The 16,154-nt window shown below is 64.9% G+C and overlaps 2 protein-coding genes across 2 annotated transcripts in view; both read left to right on the top strand.

The window, feature by feature from the left end:
* The window catches only part of REXO1 (RNA exonuclease 1 homolog), a 20,836-nt gene extending 11,900 nt beyond the window's left edge, over positions 1–8,936 (top strand). Inside the window, exons 3-16 of the mRNA XM_068537339.1 lie at positions 812–916; positions 2,115–2,325; positions 4,085–4,248; positions 4,398–4,529; positions 4,594–4,717; positions 5,263–5,376; positions 5,485–5,622; positions 5,728–5,841; positions 6,437–6,510; positions 6,714–6,824; positions 7,242–7,357; positions 7,525–7,663; positions 7,856–7,976; positions 8,053–8,936. Of these exons, the coding sequence (XP_068393440.1) occupies positions 812–916; positions 2,115–2,325; positions 4,085–4,248; positions 4,398–4,529; positions 4,594–4,717; positions 5,263–5,376; positions 5,485–5,622; positions 5,728–5,841; positions 6,437–6,510; positions 6,714–6,824; positions 7,242–7,357; positions 7,525–7,663; positions 7,856–7,976; positions 8,053–8,141 (1,752 nt within the window). The 3' untranslated portion in view covers positions 8,142–8,936. The remainder of the gene's footprint in view (positions 1–811; positions 917–2,114; positions 2,326–4,084; positions 4,249–4,397; positions 4,530–4,593; positions 4,718–5,262; positions 5,377–5,484; positions 5,623–5,727; positions 5,842–6,436; positions 6,511–6,713; positions 6,825–7,241; positions 7,358–7,524; positions 7,664–7,855; positions 7,977–8,052) is intronic.
* The window catches only part of ATP8B3 (ATPase phospholipid transporting 8B3), a 24,181-nt gene continuing 16,309 nt past the window's right edge, over positions 8,283–16,154 (top strand). Inside the window, exons 1-10 of the mRNA XM_068535005.1 lie at positions 8,283–8,546; positions 10,818–10,970; positions 11,166–11,300; positions 11,492–11,640; positions 13,023–13,081; positions 13,565–13,656; positions 14,071–14,184; positions 15,164–15,262; positions 15,591–15,652; positions 16,075–16,147. Coding sequence (XP_068391106.1) covers positions 8,283–8,546; positions 10,818–10,970; positions 11,166–11,300; positions 11,492–11,640; positions 13,023–13,081; positions 13,565–13,656; positions 14,071–14,184; positions 15,164–15,262; positions 15,591–15,652; positions 16,075–16,147 — 1,200 coding nt within the window. The remainder of the gene's footprint in view (positions 8,547–10,817; positions 10,971–11,165; positions 11,301–11,491; positions 11,641–13,022; positions 13,082–13,564; positions 13,657–14,070; positions 14,185–15,163; positions 15,263–15,590; positions 15,653–16,074; positions 16,148–16,154) is intronic.

The following is a 16,154-nucleotide window of genomic DNA, read 5'->3' as shown; positions in this document are numbered from 1 at the left end:
GAGGACGCTGGCTTATGGCCCACCCGGCGGGGTTCCCACGGCAGCCTTCTGAGAGCATCCCGGCCAAGGGGTATCAGGCACCACCATCCCGCCTTCCCTGGCCCTCTCCCCTGAAGCCTTGCTTCTCCCCTGCCTCTCTTGCCTCTCCCCTCCTCCCTCCTTCCCCGGCTTCCCCCCCTCCCCGATCCCCCAAACTCAGCCAGCCTCCACCTTTCTGGTCTCCTGCTGCAGTGTCCCCACCTCGCCACCAGAGGGAGCTTGCTCTAAACAAAGCAGGCTGAGCCAGTCCGTGCAGAGAACTTGCCGCTTCTGAGGGATCCCAGGGTGGGACCCCGGCCCCGCCCCTTGCTCCCTCCCTTAGTGCCCCACCCTGTTCTTGGCCCTTTGCTTTTCCGATTTCTTCCCCTTCATTCCCTATTCTGAGCTCGTCCCTGTGCTGGCTGGGTGTGTGAGGAGCAAGAGGCAGGCGTGAGCGTGGGCTGGGCCAAGTCTGCAGAACTCACCATCCACAGGGCCTGGGAGGGGGGCCCGGGGCTCAGGCAGCGCTAGGGGCCTTGGCTCCGGGGCGCCAAGTCTGTTTGCTCACCTGGGAGGCAGGGCAGGGCCTGCGCACCTCCCAGGGTGGAGGTGAGAACCCCAAATCGCATGTCTAGAAGCGGCAGCCCTCCCTCAGCACGGTACTGTCTTCCACCCGCTCCCCACCTCGGGCCTGGGAGTCAGACCCTCCGCGTGCTGCAGGCCAGGGTGAGAGGAGCCGCAGCCTCGGTGTGGGGGGGAGGGGGCCTCGCTGAGGGCCGGATGTGTGTCTCAGCCCCCCAAGGAGGAGAAGGCCGAGGAACAGGGGCGCTCGGGGCTGACCACTCTGTTTCCTGGGCAGAAGAGGAGGATCTCCCACCTCTCCAAGCAAGGCAAGGAGGTAAGGGAGGGCCCGCTTCTGGGTCCTGGGTAGAGGCTGGCGGGGGGGAGACGGGCCTCGCTCTCCCTTGCCCATGGGCGCCTCTGGCAGCCGAGAATCCAGCACTGCCCGTGTCCTGCAGAGAAATGCCTGGGACCCATGTCCAGTCATCAAGTTGCGCTTAGTGCGCAGAGTGGGGCGCAGAGCACGGGCAGCAAGCTGAGGGGCAGCCCTCCAGCAGGGTCACACTGCCCCATCCCAGTCCCAGTTCAGAGGTACGCTGTGTGATCTTGGGCAAGTGGTGTGACCTCTCTCAGCCTAGGTTTCCTCCCTTGTGTTCCAGAGACAGGATCAATTGTCAGTCACTATGGGGCTGCTCAGTGAGTTAGCACAGGGAAGGCTGGAGCAGAAGACAGGGCTCCTGGCTGAAGAACTGCAGGTGATCCAATCACCAGACCCCTGCCCCACCCCGATGGGGATTTTGGAAGTACAGTTCAGAGAAGATTGGATCAGGCAGGATCTAATCTAGGGGCTGGGCGTTCCCACCCACTCTGTGTCTATATAAGGGCTGAGAGCACAGTCTGGGCACTTAGAAGCCAGGACAGCAGGGCTGGGAAGGGACCTGGGATAGTGAAGCATCATGGTGAATTTGAGAGCCGAAGCACCAAGCTGGTTCCCTCCCAGGTATCTGCAAACTTGGGAGGAAGGTAGTTTGTTCCTTCCAGGGTATCAGCAAACTCAGAAGACCAGCTGGTTCCCTCCGGGACCCCTGCACGCTCAGGAGAAGGAGAGCTGGTTCCCTCCGGGACCCCTGCACACTCAGGAGGAGGAGAGCTGGTTCCCTCCGGGGCCCCTGCACACTCAGGAGGAGGAGAGCTGGTTCCCTCCGGGGCCCCTGCACACTCAGGAGGAGGAGAGCTGGTTCCCTCCGGGGCCCCTGCACACTCAGGAGGAGGAGAGCTGGTTCCCTCCGGGGCCCCTGCACACTCAGGAGGAGGAGAGCTGGTTCCCTCCGGGGCCCCTGCACACTCAGGAGGAGGAGAGCTGGTTCCCTCCGGGGCCCCTGCACACTCAGGAGAAGGCTTCTGAGGTGGCCTGCTCCATCCCAGCCCTGGAGCACCTGCCGCCCGTCCCGCAGTACTACCCCTCTACTGACACCCTGGGAGGCCTGCTCTGGGTACCTCTGACGTGCAGTCTGGACTTGAAATTTGTCACCCAGGCAGAGCCCACGAGCAGAGGCCCAGCGCTTCCTACCCGCCCCCCGACTGCCCAGGAGGTGTGCTACCGCCGGGCCCAGCAGGCACAGAGGGAGTCAGCCAGCCGGCTCCAGGCTGCCCAGCCGCTGGCTGAGAAGCAGTCCGCCATGCACATCTCAGCCCCCGGAGAGAAGAGGAGGATTGCCCACATCCCCAACCCCCTCCTGGCTGCAGGTGGGTCCCAGGGTTCTGGTCTCGGGAGTGCTTCTTGTCCGGCAGGAGGATCCCAAGGCTGGGCTCCTTTTATGCCAGTAGTGGTGGCCTTGAGTAGGGCCTGGCTGCGTCTCGGTGATTATCTGTCAAAAGGGGATAAAAGTCTCCCGGCTGCTAGTGGGAGGCTGAGGCAGGCCTGGTGTGGTGCCCGGCGGCTCTGGGCCTCTGTGGGCTTTGGTGTTAGCAGTGGGGCGGGCCGTAGGGAGTCTGAGGGGTGTCTTCCTCCCTTCCCTGTCTGTCCACCAGCCCCAGAGGTCTGCCTGTGACTCCGCTCTGCCCCTGCTGCCTGCTCTGTGGGGGGCTCCCACCCAGGTGTGGCTTGCACCTGGTAAGGTGTTAATGGGGGGGTGGCCCTGGAGGCCTTCACCCTTGAGTCAAGCCAGCTGATCTGGAGTGGGAGTTGGGGGCTGGTTTTCCTCCCCCTCCCACCCTGAGGGCCACTTTCCCCCCACTTGGGCTTGTCTGAAAGCTGGGTTGCCCTTCAGCAGTCTGATGCGTGGGGTGCTCAGTGGTGTGTCTGGGGCTGAGGACGTGGGATAGGAGCCGGGGCTCTGCAGCCACCTGGAGGCTCGTTCAGATGCAGTCATTTGCCCCCTTAGGCCGGGGGGACCCCTTTGAGGAGCCAGCCCCGAGGAGACGGCTCCACGCGCTGGTCCTGCAGATACAGGCTTCCGCAGGCCTCCCTGGTTTCCCTGGGTGCTAGAGCCTCCTTTAGGAGAAGCTGGCCAGATCCCCATCCTTCCCCCCACCGCCCTAGGATGCTGGAGGGAGAGCTTGCAGCCAGGGGGCTTGTCAGCCAGGGGCTTTATCTCCGGCCTGGGCTTTAGCAGTGGTTTGGCCCTGGGGATGTGAACAGAGATCGCCCTAGGCTGTGGACCTGAGACGGACACTCTCAAAAGCCTACACCTGCTCTCAGGTTGTCTGGTCATCACCGGTGGCTTGGGACAGTCCTGCCACCGTTGTCACTGCACGCACTCGGGTGGGGTGGTGGCTCTCCCGAGCCCCAGGGGGACTCACCTGTCATCCAATGCCTCGTGCTCCAGATGACCGTAAAAGCGTTTCTTCCTCCGTCACTGAAAAGTGTGCATTCTTAGAGCCGAGGCCGGTCGGCAGCTGGCCTCCTTTGTGGCCCGAGAGGGTGGGCCTGGTGTGGGCCCCGCCGCTCTGTGTCTGTGCCTCGGTCTCCTCGCTGCTCCTGTCCTTCCTTGGGGCTGAGCCCTCCCGCCACCCCACCCACCCCCCGGCCCTTGGAAACAGCCCTGCTGGTGGTCACAGGAGATTGTCTGGTTTGTGACCTCATCAAAGGGAGAGACAGAACACAGAGGCCGCTGGGGGCAGGCTGGCCGGTCACAGTGAGCAGGCCCTCTGCCCAGGAGCCAGGGCCTTTCGTCCCTCACGCTTGAGCGCCTCGGGGTCGGGGCCGCAGCATGTGGCAGAGGCTCCCCACACCCCCCCCCCACTTGTGGGGCCACCCCAGCGGCGACCTTGCCTGAGCCGGCCTCCAAAGCCCCGTTTTCGTCCCCTCCCGTTTCGATGGACTTGCCCAAAAGCCGATAGAGCCTAATGGCGTTCCAGAGCCCGCAGGCCAGACCCCGGCCCTTCCGCCTGTGCCCCGAGATGCACGTCCTGCTGACGCTGAACGGCCGCAGCTGCCTGGTGCTCTGCAGCTCAGTGATGGGTGTGCTCTCCTCCTGTACTCACGTCCCCTGTCCCCCTCCAGCCCCTACAGGTGCCAAGAGGACCCTCTCGGCCAGCAGCAGCCAGCCCCCCAATGGCCCCGAGCCGGGCAGCCAGCCCCTGAAGACGCGCACGTTGTCGGGCATGGCGTCCAAGACTACCGCCACCGTGGCCCCCAAGCGTGTGGCGCACAGCCCATCCTTACAGGTGAGCCCTCTGCTCGGCTTGCCTCTCCTGGCTCCCCCGTTGTTTCCATTTAACCCGCAGCCTTACTGCTTCGAGCAGTTTCAGTTTGCAGACCCTGAGCGGGGTGCAGGCGGGAGCGTGCCACGCTCTGCTGGTCTCTGTTCCCCTAGAGTTTAAAGAAGCCCGTTATCCCAAAAGAGTTCGGGGGCAAAGTCCCCACTGTCATCCGCCAGCGCTATCTCAACCTGTTCATTGAAGAGTGCCTCAAGTTTTGCTCTTCTAACCAGGAAGCCGTAGAGAAGGTGCGTGGGGCGGGGCTGCCGGGAGGCGGGGCTGGGCGGGGCTGAGCCGAGTGTCCTCCTGCAGGCGCTCAACGAGGAGAAGGTGGCCTACGACCGGAGCCCCAGCAAGAACATCTACCTGAACGTGGCCGTGAATACCCTCAAGAAGCTGCGCGGCCTGGGCCCTGGCACCGGGCCTGGTCTCAACAGTAAGTCGCCTCCGGAGGACCGGGGCCCAGCCCTCCCCACCCCCATGCCCGGGCCGCCCGCAGGTTGTCAGACAAAGGCTCTGCGCGCCGGCCACCCGGTTGCCAGGCTCCTGTCAGGATGGCGCTGGCCCCGTGCCCTCAGCACAGCCTCCTCTCGCTGTTAACCGCCCTCCTCAGCGAGCCGAGGGGCCGCCGCTAATGGAGGCCTCTTCAAAGCACAAGGCAGGGGGGCGTTTCCTGACCCCTCTCGAAGGATGCATTAGCGCCCGTCCGCTACGCCTGCTCTCCCGCTCGGCCCCGCTTCCCTGGCAGGCGGCTGCGCACAGCGCCCGAGGTGGCCATCAGAGCCTGTGTCGACTCCTTTCCCTTCTCCTCCAAGGGGGTGAAGAACCCCGGGGGGTCCAGGGGAGGTGGAGGGGCTTCCGGGCAGCCTGCTGCTCCCCAGAGAGTTCAGGTCACAGGAGGTCAGGCCGTCCCCTTCTGGAGGGGGGGTGCAGGAGCACTTACGAGGGCTGAACCTCGTCTACCCTCCCCTCCCCTTCCAGAACCCAGTGGCCGGAGGGTGGTGTCCCATGAAGTGGTGCTGGGGGGCAAGTTGGCTGCCAAGACCAGCTTTTCGCTCAGCCGTCCCAGCAGCCCCCGCGTGGAGGATCTGAAAGGTGAGCCTGGCTCCTCCGGGTGTGGCCCCTGGAGGCTCTCCCACCCTCCCCGGCCCCTGGGTCCAGCCCCAGCCCGGCTGGGGGCTGACCCCTCTCCCCTGTCCCCAGGGGCCACCCTGTACAGCCGCCTCAAGGAGTACCTGCTCACCGAGGCCCAGCTCAAGGAGAACGGCTACCCCTTCCCGCACCCCGAGAAGCCAGGGGGCGCCGTCATCTTCACGGCCGAGGAGAAGAAGCCCAAGGACTGTGAGTACCTCCTGTGCTACCGCCCTGGGGGCGGAGGGGGCAGGGAACGCCCGCCCAGGCTGGCCTGATGCCTTGCCCTTCCTCCTGCCCCGTCCCCACCCGCAGCCGCCTGCAGGGTCTGCTGCCGCTGCGGCGCCGAGTACCTCGTGTCCTCCTCCGGCCGCTGCGTGCGCGACGAGGAGTGTTACTACCACTGGGGGCGGCTCCGCCGGAACCGAGGTGAGACCCCCGCCGGGCCGCTGGGCTGGGCTGGCGCCAGCTCTGACCATTTGTAACTTTTTTCCGTTGGTTGTTCTTCACGGGAAAAGTAATACGAAGGTCTTCCTGTGACAGTGTTCCCGGGCAGATAAAAGGAAGGCCTCCCACCCCATGGGGCCCCCACGCACCCTTTCCACGCCTGTCCCTGTGGAACCACGTGGGCGGTTCTGCCCCAGCGGGAACAAAGCGTTCGTCCTGTCCTTCGGCTGCTTGTTTCATTTTGTCGCCGATGTGGCCAAATTCCCTCTCCTGGGAACACAAGGGGTGGAGCTGCCGGCTGGCCGCCCACAGACCCATCTCTGGGTGGGCAGGCCTCCCTGGGGGCCGCGCCAGGCGTGTCCTCACTACCAAATGCGAAGGGCTCGCGCTAGGCCTGGGCGGGGGGGCGGGTCTGCGAGCTGTCCTGCCCCTTACTGCCTGGTCGGGCCTGCGGCCCCTCCAGGGAAGGGCACTGGGAAGCCCCTGCTCTGCGCAGGCAAACCGGCGTTTGTAGTTCCTTGCGGGAGGCTTGGGCCCAGGGCATCAAGGAGGTCTGCTGACCACGTCTCTCTTGCAGTGGCCGGGGGCTGGGAGACTCAGTACACGTGCTGCTCGGCCGCCATCGGCTCCATCGGCTGTCAGGTCGCCAAGGTGGGTGTCCTGGGCCCTTCCTCGTCCTGGGAAGCCCCTCCCCCATTCTGGCCAGAGCCCTGACCTCTGAGCGTCCCTTTTCCCATCCTTGATCTACCTGCCTGGTCTGGGGGCTTTGGGAAGAGGAGGACAGTCTGTGAAAGCCACCAGCACAGCCCAGCCCCCTGAGCCCGGCCGTGACCTTCCTTCCCTCCCGCCCTCAGCAACACGTGCAGGACGGCCGGAAGGAAAACCTCGAAGGGTTTGTGAGGACTTTTGAGAAAGAACTTTCAGGAGATGCACACCCAGGAGTCTACGCCCTCGACTGTGAAATGGTGAGTTGGCCCGGCTGCCCAGCGGGGCTGCCCCAGTCCCTCTACCCAGAGCCTCGGGCCAGCGCAGGTGCCAGGGTAAGAGCGTGTACAGCAGCCGGGCCCACCTGCCCGCTGAGCACACATCACAGCCTTGCCTGCGCCTGCGGGCCTGGCACACACGGGCCACCTTGGCGCTTGGAGGCTGTGTGTGCCTCACGAGCACAGCTCTGGCTTTGGGAGGGTGCCTGGGTTCACGCCCCCTCCGACCAGCAGAGAAGCCCCAGAAGGCCTCTGGCCGGGTTTCTGTATCTGAGAGTGGGAGCTGAGCCTCCGCCCGCAGGGTTCGGGGACAGGGGTCGCCTAGGCGGGAGCGCTGGTGCGCGGGGCCGGGGAGGGCCACCAGGCGCTCTGTCTGAGGCCTGTTCTCTGGCCCTGCAGTCTTACACCACATATGGCCTGGAGCTGACGCGCGTCACGGTGGTGGACACGGAGCTCCAGGTTGTGTATGACACCTTCGTCAGGCCGGACAATGAGATCGTCGACTATAACACTAGGTGTGCCCCTCCCACCCTGACCCCCAACCCCTTGACCAAGGAGCTGGGAGCCCTAACGGGACCCCCATTCCCCACCACGGCCCAGCCTTCCTGCCCGCAGCCCAGCCCCCGGGTTGGGGTCCCCGTGCCCTCCCCAGCTCCCTAAGGCCTCCATCCTCCCGCCCCAGGTTTTCAGGGGTGACCGAGGCTGACCTCACAGACACGAGCATCTCGCTGCGGGACGTCCAGGCCGTCTTGCTGAGCATGTTCAGTTCAGACACCATCCTCATCGGCCACAGCCTGGAGAGCGACCTGCTGGCCTTGAAGGTACCCGCCTGCCTAGGCTTCGGCTCCCTGAGGGTCCTCGGGGTGGGTGGGGCCGTCCGGGGCCCGCTGCCCTTAGCCCAGGGCGGGAGCTGTGGGGTTGGGGACCAGGCACTCGGCGTCCTCCTCCCCCTTGTGCCACCCCAGCCCTCCTGGGGTCCCTGACCGCCCACCCGACCGCCCGACTGCCCGCAGGTTGTCCATAGCACCGTGGTGGACACGTCCGTGTTATTCCCGCATCGCCTGGGCCTCCCCTACAAGCGCTCCCTGCGGAATCTCATGGCCGACTACCTCAGACAGATCATCCAGGACAATGGTGAGTGCCGGGCCGTGGGGCCGCGGGTCGCGGGGGCCGCGGGCTCCCTGCCCTGACGCATCTGTCTGCCCCGCAGTGGACGGGCACAGCTCCAGTGAGGACGCCAGCGCCTGCATGCACCTGGTGATCTGGAAGATCCGCGAAGACGCCAAGACCAAGCGGTGACCGCCGCCTGCCCGCCCGCCCGCCCGCCTCTCCTGCCGCCCCGGCCCGTTCTCTACCCCAGGCCTCTTCCAAAACAGTGCAATAAATCTCGAGAGCTAACCCTGTCCACGTCGCCAAGACACAGAAAACCGAGAGAACGGGATGAGCCGGAGGCTGCAAGAGCCCAACGCCGAGACTGACCCTGGAGCCCTGAGCCCCTGCCGCACCCTGTCGCCCGTCCCTGCCTCTCTGCCCCAGACCTCTGTCCTCTGGAGACTGCTGCTGACTCGACGGGCGAGGCCGGGGCCCTCCCGCCCGGCACCCCCAGCGGGCCCTGCTCGTGCCCCGGGCAGCGAGACCACCTGCCCCCGCTCCTGCTCCTGCTCCTTCTCGTGGGCAGGGGGCGGCCGGGCAGGCTTGTTGAGGGTTTGTTTGTGACAGGAGTTGTCTTTTTATTTTGTATTGTTATTTTTATTATTTGTAATTTAAACCTGATGACTTGCACAGTTGTCTTCCCCCACCCGGAGGAGCAAGACCCTGGTGCTGCCTTCCCTCCTGGGGGACGGGGGTAGGGCTGGGAGTGGAGCGCCGGCACCCCAGCAGCCGCCAGGACCTGGGAGTTCTGGGAACCAAGCCAGCCCCTCCATCAGCCCCCAGGGCCTTGCCCCAGGGCCCGTCGGCCTCTGGACACTGTCTTCCCGCCAGAGCCCCGCCCTCCTCCGGGGGCTGTCTGTAAAGGCCCGCAGCGCCCCAGTTCCTGCATCCCCTCTCCCCCACCCCCAGGCAGGGGCAGAATAAACGTTTGTATGGATTTTAGAGCTCATGGCATCTGGAGGTGTTCTTGGTGGCAGGTGTGGCTCTACACACAGGGGCACCCCTAACGGGGGTCACCGTCACCCCTAACGGGGGGGAATCAGGAATGGGACCTTGCTGTCCTTCACAAAAACCAGCCCAGTGCCCGGGTTGCCCCCAGGACCAGTGTCCAGAGCAGACCAGGGCCCCATGCTTCCAGCCCCTCGGGGTGCCGTGACAGTGGGGCCAGCGGCCAGGCCCTGGGACTGGAGTTGCCTTGCCCACCCATGAGGTGGGGCCTGCGTACGGGGCTGGGAGTGGGGAGACCCCGACCACCACTGCATGTTCCCTGTCTGAGCAGCTAACTTGGGAAGGGAAGGGCAGCCACTGGGTAAAGCAAAAAGTGAAGCCCAAAGAGCCTCATGGGTCGGGGAGATGCTGGGGGGCCCCAGGTCCCAGTGCAGGAGCACAAAGATGCTGGAAGGAGGGCTGCCTGGAGGAGGCCCCCTTGCCACTCCACTTCTGCAGAAGTTCCGCTGGCTTCTGCTAAAGGCCTAGAGGGCAGGCTCCCATCTGAGGACACAGCAGCCAGCGCTGCAGGGTCCCCAGGGGGTATCGACTGAAAAATACAAGACCTGAAAGCTGAGTTATGTTTTATTCCAGGAACTCACTGAGGACTGTAGCCCAAGACATTGCTTCTCATATAGCTCTGAGGAACTGTTCCTAGGAGTTTTTGCTGAAGAAAACAAAACCAGAGTCAAACATCAAAAGTTTCCTGCTAATCGCAAAAAGCTGACATCTCTAGTTAATGATTGCAGTGCTTTTCTGTGTATGGGAAGATGCTAGATGCTGTCTGGGCTCACTGAAATCATTCCTTTGATATGCACTTCAGCTATCTAGGGCCACTATCTGGTTTTTCTCCATCCTGAATCCCCTCAGGGCGCACCACTGTGGGGAAGCGGGGCGGCACTGCAGTGGCAGAAGGCTTGATGGTGGGCAACATTCTCTGTCCACAGGGGCCCTGAGGGGAGGGTTCTTGGTGAAGTCAGGCCCCTGCCACCGTCGTGTCCCTCCGGGGCTGTTCTTGTGACCAGTTGACTTTCCCCCACCTTCTGTGAACAAGGAGTGTTCTTCTAAAGAAAAGATGCAGGCAGCATCCCAGGAGCCCCGTTTCTGTGTGGTCTGTCCCCCTCCCCAGAGCATGAGTGCCCCAGGGAGGCCTTGGGCAGTTGGGGGAGGAGCTCCCGGGGGTGGGGGGGGGTTGGGGGTGGGGTGCAAGCTTTCAGCTTGCCGAACCTGCTGCCTCTTGGAGGCCAAAGAGCTTTTGCAAACTCGCTGCTTGGGAAACTCCTCTCCCTTCTGTCACCGTCCCAGGGGGGAGAACCGATCCCGACCCCACCCCCTCACAGGCGCACACCGGGTGAGGTGTCTCCTAAAGGCTGTTAGAGCAGTTTGTCCAAGCCTCTCCCCGCAGGGCCTTTCTCAGTAACCGCTGGGTAGGGCTGGACGAACGTTTCCCCGGTGAATGAAGGAAAGGAGAGGTTTACCTGGCATCCCCCAGAGGCCGCTGGGTGTGCAGGGCTTCCCAAGAAATGGGAGTGGGAGGCTGCTGCTCTGATGGGGGCGGTCAGCTCCTGTGTGCTGTCACCACCCCATCATTCATTCCTTCACCCAACATCAGCTCAGAGGTGATGCCCGTGCCCCAGGCAGGGCACAGTCAGACAGGCACCCTTGGTCCGTTGGGTGACGGCTGGGCCAGAGGGAGGGAGCAACCCCGAGGCTGGGGAGAAGGGTGGTGGAGGTGTCCAGTACCTTCCTACTCTCTGCACATCAGAGGGTTCCTAAAAGAATATGAAAAACAGAGCTTAATCACCACCCCTGAACCCCCAAGTTTGCCCCTCCTAGGAGGACCCTACCTTCAGTAGCGTCTCCCACACACCCTCCCCGCCCTGGCTCAAGTCCCCCATCTCCGGCCTGGACGCTGCCCCAGCCTCATCGCTGTCTCCCACCCCTGTCACCACCTCCAGGAAGGCCCCCGGAGTCCCGGCCGCGCGCTGGGTAGGCATACACCGGGCTAGAACCCTGTGGGCTTCTTCCTGGCGGGATGAGCTCGGTGGTTCTAACAGTCTCCCCCAGCCCGGCGCCCAACACTACCTGCGCGTACGACATGCTCGCTGAACTGGAACGCGCACACAGCTCAGACTCACGCCCCGCATACCTGCGATTACCTCTGCGTCCTTTCTCCGCCCCTAGCCTCTCCCCCCGCCCCACCCGGCCCCGCCCAGCTTCAGCCGGGTCCAGCCCACCCTCCCCAGCGACTGGCCCCTTAATACCCAGGCCCAGATTAAGACTCCTCCATCCCGCCCCCGGTCCTCGAGGTCACGCTCGGTCCCGCCTTAGGCCCCGCCCCTTTTGGCCCTGTTCGGCGAGGAGGCCTAGCTCGGCCCCGCCTCTGTCCCGCCCCGCCTTCTGTCTTGGCCCCACCCATGGGGTTCCGCCCCGCCCCCTCTACCCTGGCCCCACCTTCCGCCCTGGCCCCGCCCCCGGCCCCCTTGCATTCTGCCAGGCCCCGCCCCTAGGCCCCAACCTTCCGCCCCGCGCCGCGCCGCGCCCGCGCCGCCCGTTTCAGGCCCGTTGGCACCGGGCTAACAGCTCCACCACGTCCGTCGCCCTGGACGCCCGCGGACCGCCCCAGGAAGCCCGGCCGCGCCCGCCCCGGCCCGCGCAGGTGAGCGGCGGCACTCCCGCAGCTGTGCGTCCCCGGGCGCCCGCGCACCCTCTCTGGACTCCGCCCGGCCTGAGGGCGGGAGGCCGCAGCCGCGGCGGCGGGGGCGCCCCCTAGAGGTTCGCGTGGGCCAAGGTCCGGACGAGCGCCGGAGCGCCCGGTGTCGTGTGGGCCCGGATCTCCAGGTGCATTTCCCAGGGGGCTGGGCGTCGAACCCTGAGCCGCTTCGCTGCGGGAATGCTCAGGGCTTCCCGGGGGGTAGTGGGCGTTCCGGTGAGCTGAGAATGCGAGGGAGGAGGGCGTGTCCCTTCCCCCTGATACGCTTTGATTGGATTCTGGCCCACAGCATTCGTCTAACCCCATCTGGCCCCGGCCGGGTTTCCCCCGGCTCTGGCTCCTGTGGGGCCAGAGCTCATCCTGGCTCTGGCCCCACGGGATGAGCCTCACCCTGAGCCTCACTTTTCCTCATCTGGTGAATGGGCACTGGCCTTGCTTGGGCCCCCAGGAGCCTCAGAGCTGGCCCTGAGCCAGGCCCTCCCCCTGGGGGCCCGCCCCCCTCGACACCAGTGACCCAGACGCCAGCAGTCCCTGCCCTGGGAGGTTCCAGTTTCAGCAGGCAGCCCAGACAGGGGAAGAAGCAGAGGGGAGAGGGTGATCAGAACTGGGATGGGGGATCCCGAAGGCAGAGGGGAAGCCCAGAGGAGGCGCCAGAACAAGGCTGGGCAGTAGGAGAAGTAGGGGCTGAGAGCCGAAGGGTGAAGGAGGCTCCGGCCATGCGAGGGGGAATGGTGCTCAGGGCAGAGGGAACAGCGGGGCCAGGGGCCAGGGCGTGGGGAGTAGGGAGCTGCTGAGTGCTGGGGGTGGGAGTCATCTGGGGAGCTGCCAAGGGCATCGAAGGACTAGGACTGACCATGAACTAGCTGGTGGGAAGGCTCCGGGCTCTGTGGAGGGCTGGTGGTCCCTGCCCCAACACCACACTCAGACCTCTCAGCCCCTTGGTCCTCAAACACACTTCGAGACATGATGGAGAGCCCTGGGGCCCCATTTAGTCTGTCAACAAACTGACTGAGCACCTGACCAGGCTGGGCATCGTGTGCCGTGTGGGGATTGGGGCAGGAGGGGCAGCAGGGGGGCCCGGGAGGATGTGCGTGCGATCGGCCCCGGAGAGGTGATGGGGGCCGACCATGGGGGGCCCTGGGGGGCCGTGGGGGTGGGGAGCAGCGGCCGGGTGACCGGCTGTAACGGGGAAGGACTCACAGCTGGTGACTGGACCTCCAGAGCCTGGGGAGGGGACAGCAGATGGACGTGGGAAGTGACATCAAAGAAGGTGGAGTGGTGGGCACTGTCCGGCCGCCAGTGTGACCTCAGGCCCCTCTCCTCGACAGCCCCACCAGCATGGGCAGCCTCGCGTACCGAGAAGACCTTGAGGAGGAGAAGAACTCAGGTGCGTGTCCGGCCAAGAGCGGGTGCAGGGCTGGGGGTAGAGTGAGGGGGTGCCAGGGGGACCCCTACAAGGGGCGTTAGAGTGCAGTGCAGTGACTGAAGTGGGGAGACGGGAGGCCCAGTGCGGGGTTCTCAGTGGGTTACAAAGAGTTCAAAACCCTATCACTGAAAGGTGGACTCAGGATTTGTGGGCCTGTGAGCCCAGAACTATCTGGGCAGGGAGTGGAGCCTCGGACACCTCGGCGCCCGTCCCTGGGCCTCAGTTTACCCCTCTGTAGACGGAATGTGCGTGAGTGGGTCTCCCAGGGCCTAGGGATTGGCTCAAGGGGAGCCGGATGCTCAGATCCACCTGGGCTCCCCGAGCGCCTACTGTTGTGCAGGGGCCGCGTGGGCCCTCTCATCTGTTTACCGGCTGGATCCCCGGGGGGCCCCTTAGCCTTCCTCCGGGGTGTCGTTAGCCCGTGTTTGTCCTCTCGGGCCTCAGAGTTCACCTGGGAGGTGCAAGCCAACAACCGGTCCTACAACAACCAGTTCAAGGAGAAGGTCTTCCTGTGCTGGCAGAGGAAGAAGTACAAGGTGGGCAGGCCCAGCCCCCCACGGCACAGGCCTCCCCCGTCCCCACCCCCACCCCACCCCCGCGGGCCTTCGGGACCTGCCACCCCAGCTCTGCACGCTGGGTCAGTCCACTTAGTCCTGAGGACCGTAGCGCCGCCCTTGCCTAGTTGTGGTGTCCGGTGCTGGCGCTTCGCGTGTCTCCTCCGCCCTAAATAAGTTACTAGGAAACCTTCACGGTACAGCGTGTCCGTTGGGCTCTACCAGAAACCCCCTGCCTGCGTCTCACGCGGGGAGTCCTGGGGTCACAGCTTGGCTCACTGGGTCTGCACCCGCGCTGGTCGTGGCCGGAGGGAAGGGGGAGGCTGGGTGGGGCTGGGTGGGAACCTGGGCCCTCCTGGGCGGCGCCCGCATGCCGGCTGCCGGCTCTCGTCCCAGAGGAACGTCATCCACACGGCCAAGTACAACGTCTTCTCCTTCCTGCCCTTGAACCTGTACGAGCAGTTCCACCGCATGTCCAACCTCTACTTCCTTCTCATCATCATCCTCCAGGTGGGGCGGGTGGGGCAGCTCCAGGGGTCAGCGCCTGTGCCCACTCCACTCCTTCTACCTGCTCAAGCCACCTCCTCCAGGAAGCCCTCCCTTCCCACCTTCCCACGTGGCTCTGTAGACCCAGGGTGGTCCTACCCCGTGTTTGTCTGTGTGGCTGGTGGGTCAGTGTCCGGCCCCCCTCACACTGGGAGCACCCTCATGGCTGGGTCCCCACTGCCCAGCCCAGGGCCTGGCACACAGGAGGCGCTCAATATATGTTGGATGCCGAGGGTGCATGGGTGGCCCCTCCAGGTCTGAGGAGGCCTCCTGACCCGTTTGGCCCCAGCAGGCTGAGCTGATCCCAGAGGGCCAGGAGGAAGGATCAGGTTCTTGGGACCCGCCGGGTCACTTCCTGGCATCAGGCCGGTCATGGGTGGAGATGGGTGAGGGATGGGCAGTTTCCAGAGCACCCCAACCGCACCCAGTTTCTCATTCTGTTCTGAGTGAAATGAGACACTCTGCTTTTATCCGTTGATCCGATAAACTTTTATTGAGCACCTACTGTGTGCAGGTCCTATTGTGGGTACTGGGGACCCAGCAGTGGCCCTAACACCTGTCTTCAGGTGGCCCAGGGAGTGTGGGAGGTGACTGTCATTAAACCACATGGTGGGGACCAGTGATGGGGACGGGGACCCCCCCCAGACTGGTCTAGGGGCCACTCGGAGCTCAGACCTGAGGGTTACAGGGAGGGGAGCCAGAGAGAGCCAAGGCCCTGAGGAGGGAACAAACTTGGGGTTGGGAAGGCTTCCTGGAGGAGAGAACGTAGGAGCGGGGCGTGGAGAGGAGAGGAGAAGGCATTGCTGGGGAGGAGGTCTGGGTAGGGAGAGGGACCAAGGTCGGAACACACGATGCTGGGTTGGGCTGCTGGGCGTGTGGGGGGGGGCAGGGCAGGGGCACCCAGGACGGTGGGCCAGCGTGACCCCCCCCACTCCTGTGTCAGGGCATCCCCGAGATCTCCACGCTGCCCTGGTTCACTCTGTTCGCCCCGCTTGTCGGCCTCCTCACCATCCGGGCCACCCGAGACCTGGTGGATGACATTGTGAGTGGGGCGGGGGCAGGCGGGGCCTCAGGACTCCTGGGCATGGCGGGAGGAAGGTCGGCCCGGGCAGCCCCCGGTGGGCTGCAGCCTCCATCGTGCCTTGTGGCCATGAGGGGCAGGGGCCGATGAGGTTACCTTGGTGTCAACGTGGGCGGCAGAGGCAGGAAACTGCCCTCCTTCTGCCGCTGCCCCCGCCCTCCTGAGGGCAGGGTCGCTGGACGGACACAGCAGGGTGTGGGCTTGCTAGTGGGGCACCTGAGTCTGTACGGTCACCTGGGCGGCGTGGGGGGCAGCGCCATCGCTCTAACCTACGTCCCTGTCGGCCCAGGGGCGACACAGGAGCGACAGGAACATCAACAACAGGCCATGCCAGATCCTGATGGGGAAGAGGTGAGGCCGTGGCAGCCGGGCACAGGGTCCATCCCCGGGCGGGGGGACCCCAGCACAGAGGGGGATGGATGGACACCGCAGGGAGGGGTGCCCGCAAGATGGTCCAGCACCTTCCATGCTCCCGGACGTCCCGGTTGGGTCTGACGGCGGGGTGGGGGTGGGGGGGCAACCCAGACCAGCACTTATTAGGCGCCTGCTGTCTACCAGGCCTGGGGTGGGCCCTGTGAAGGGGCAGAGGCTGAAGACCCAAGTGTTCACCCTCGTGGAGCTGAGCGTTCAGCCCAAGGGGAGGGCGGGAAGGTCTGAAGGGGCTTGGAACCTGGGAGGAGGGGGCGGTCAAGGCTGAGCCCCCAGGGCAGGTGGGTGGGGGCTGGGAGGACCCCCCTCCCCCGCATTCACCCCTGCCGCCCGCACCCACGCAGCTTCCTGTGGAGAAAGTGGAAGAATCTGTGTGTAGGAGACGTGGTCTGTCTGCACAAAGACAGCATCGTCCCGGTGAGCT

The sequence above is a fragment of the Eschrichtius robustus genome, chromosome 2 (genome assembly GCF_028021215.1).
Source record: "Eschrichtius robustus isolate mEscRob2 chromosome 2, mEscRob2.pri, whole genome shotgun sequence".
NCBI classification, from domain to species: domain Eukaryota; kingdom Metazoa; phylum Chordata; class Mammalia; order Artiodactyla; family Eschrichtiidae; genus Eschrichtius; species Eschrichtius robustus.
This window is presented reverse-complemented; position numbering and strand designations above follow the sequence as displayed.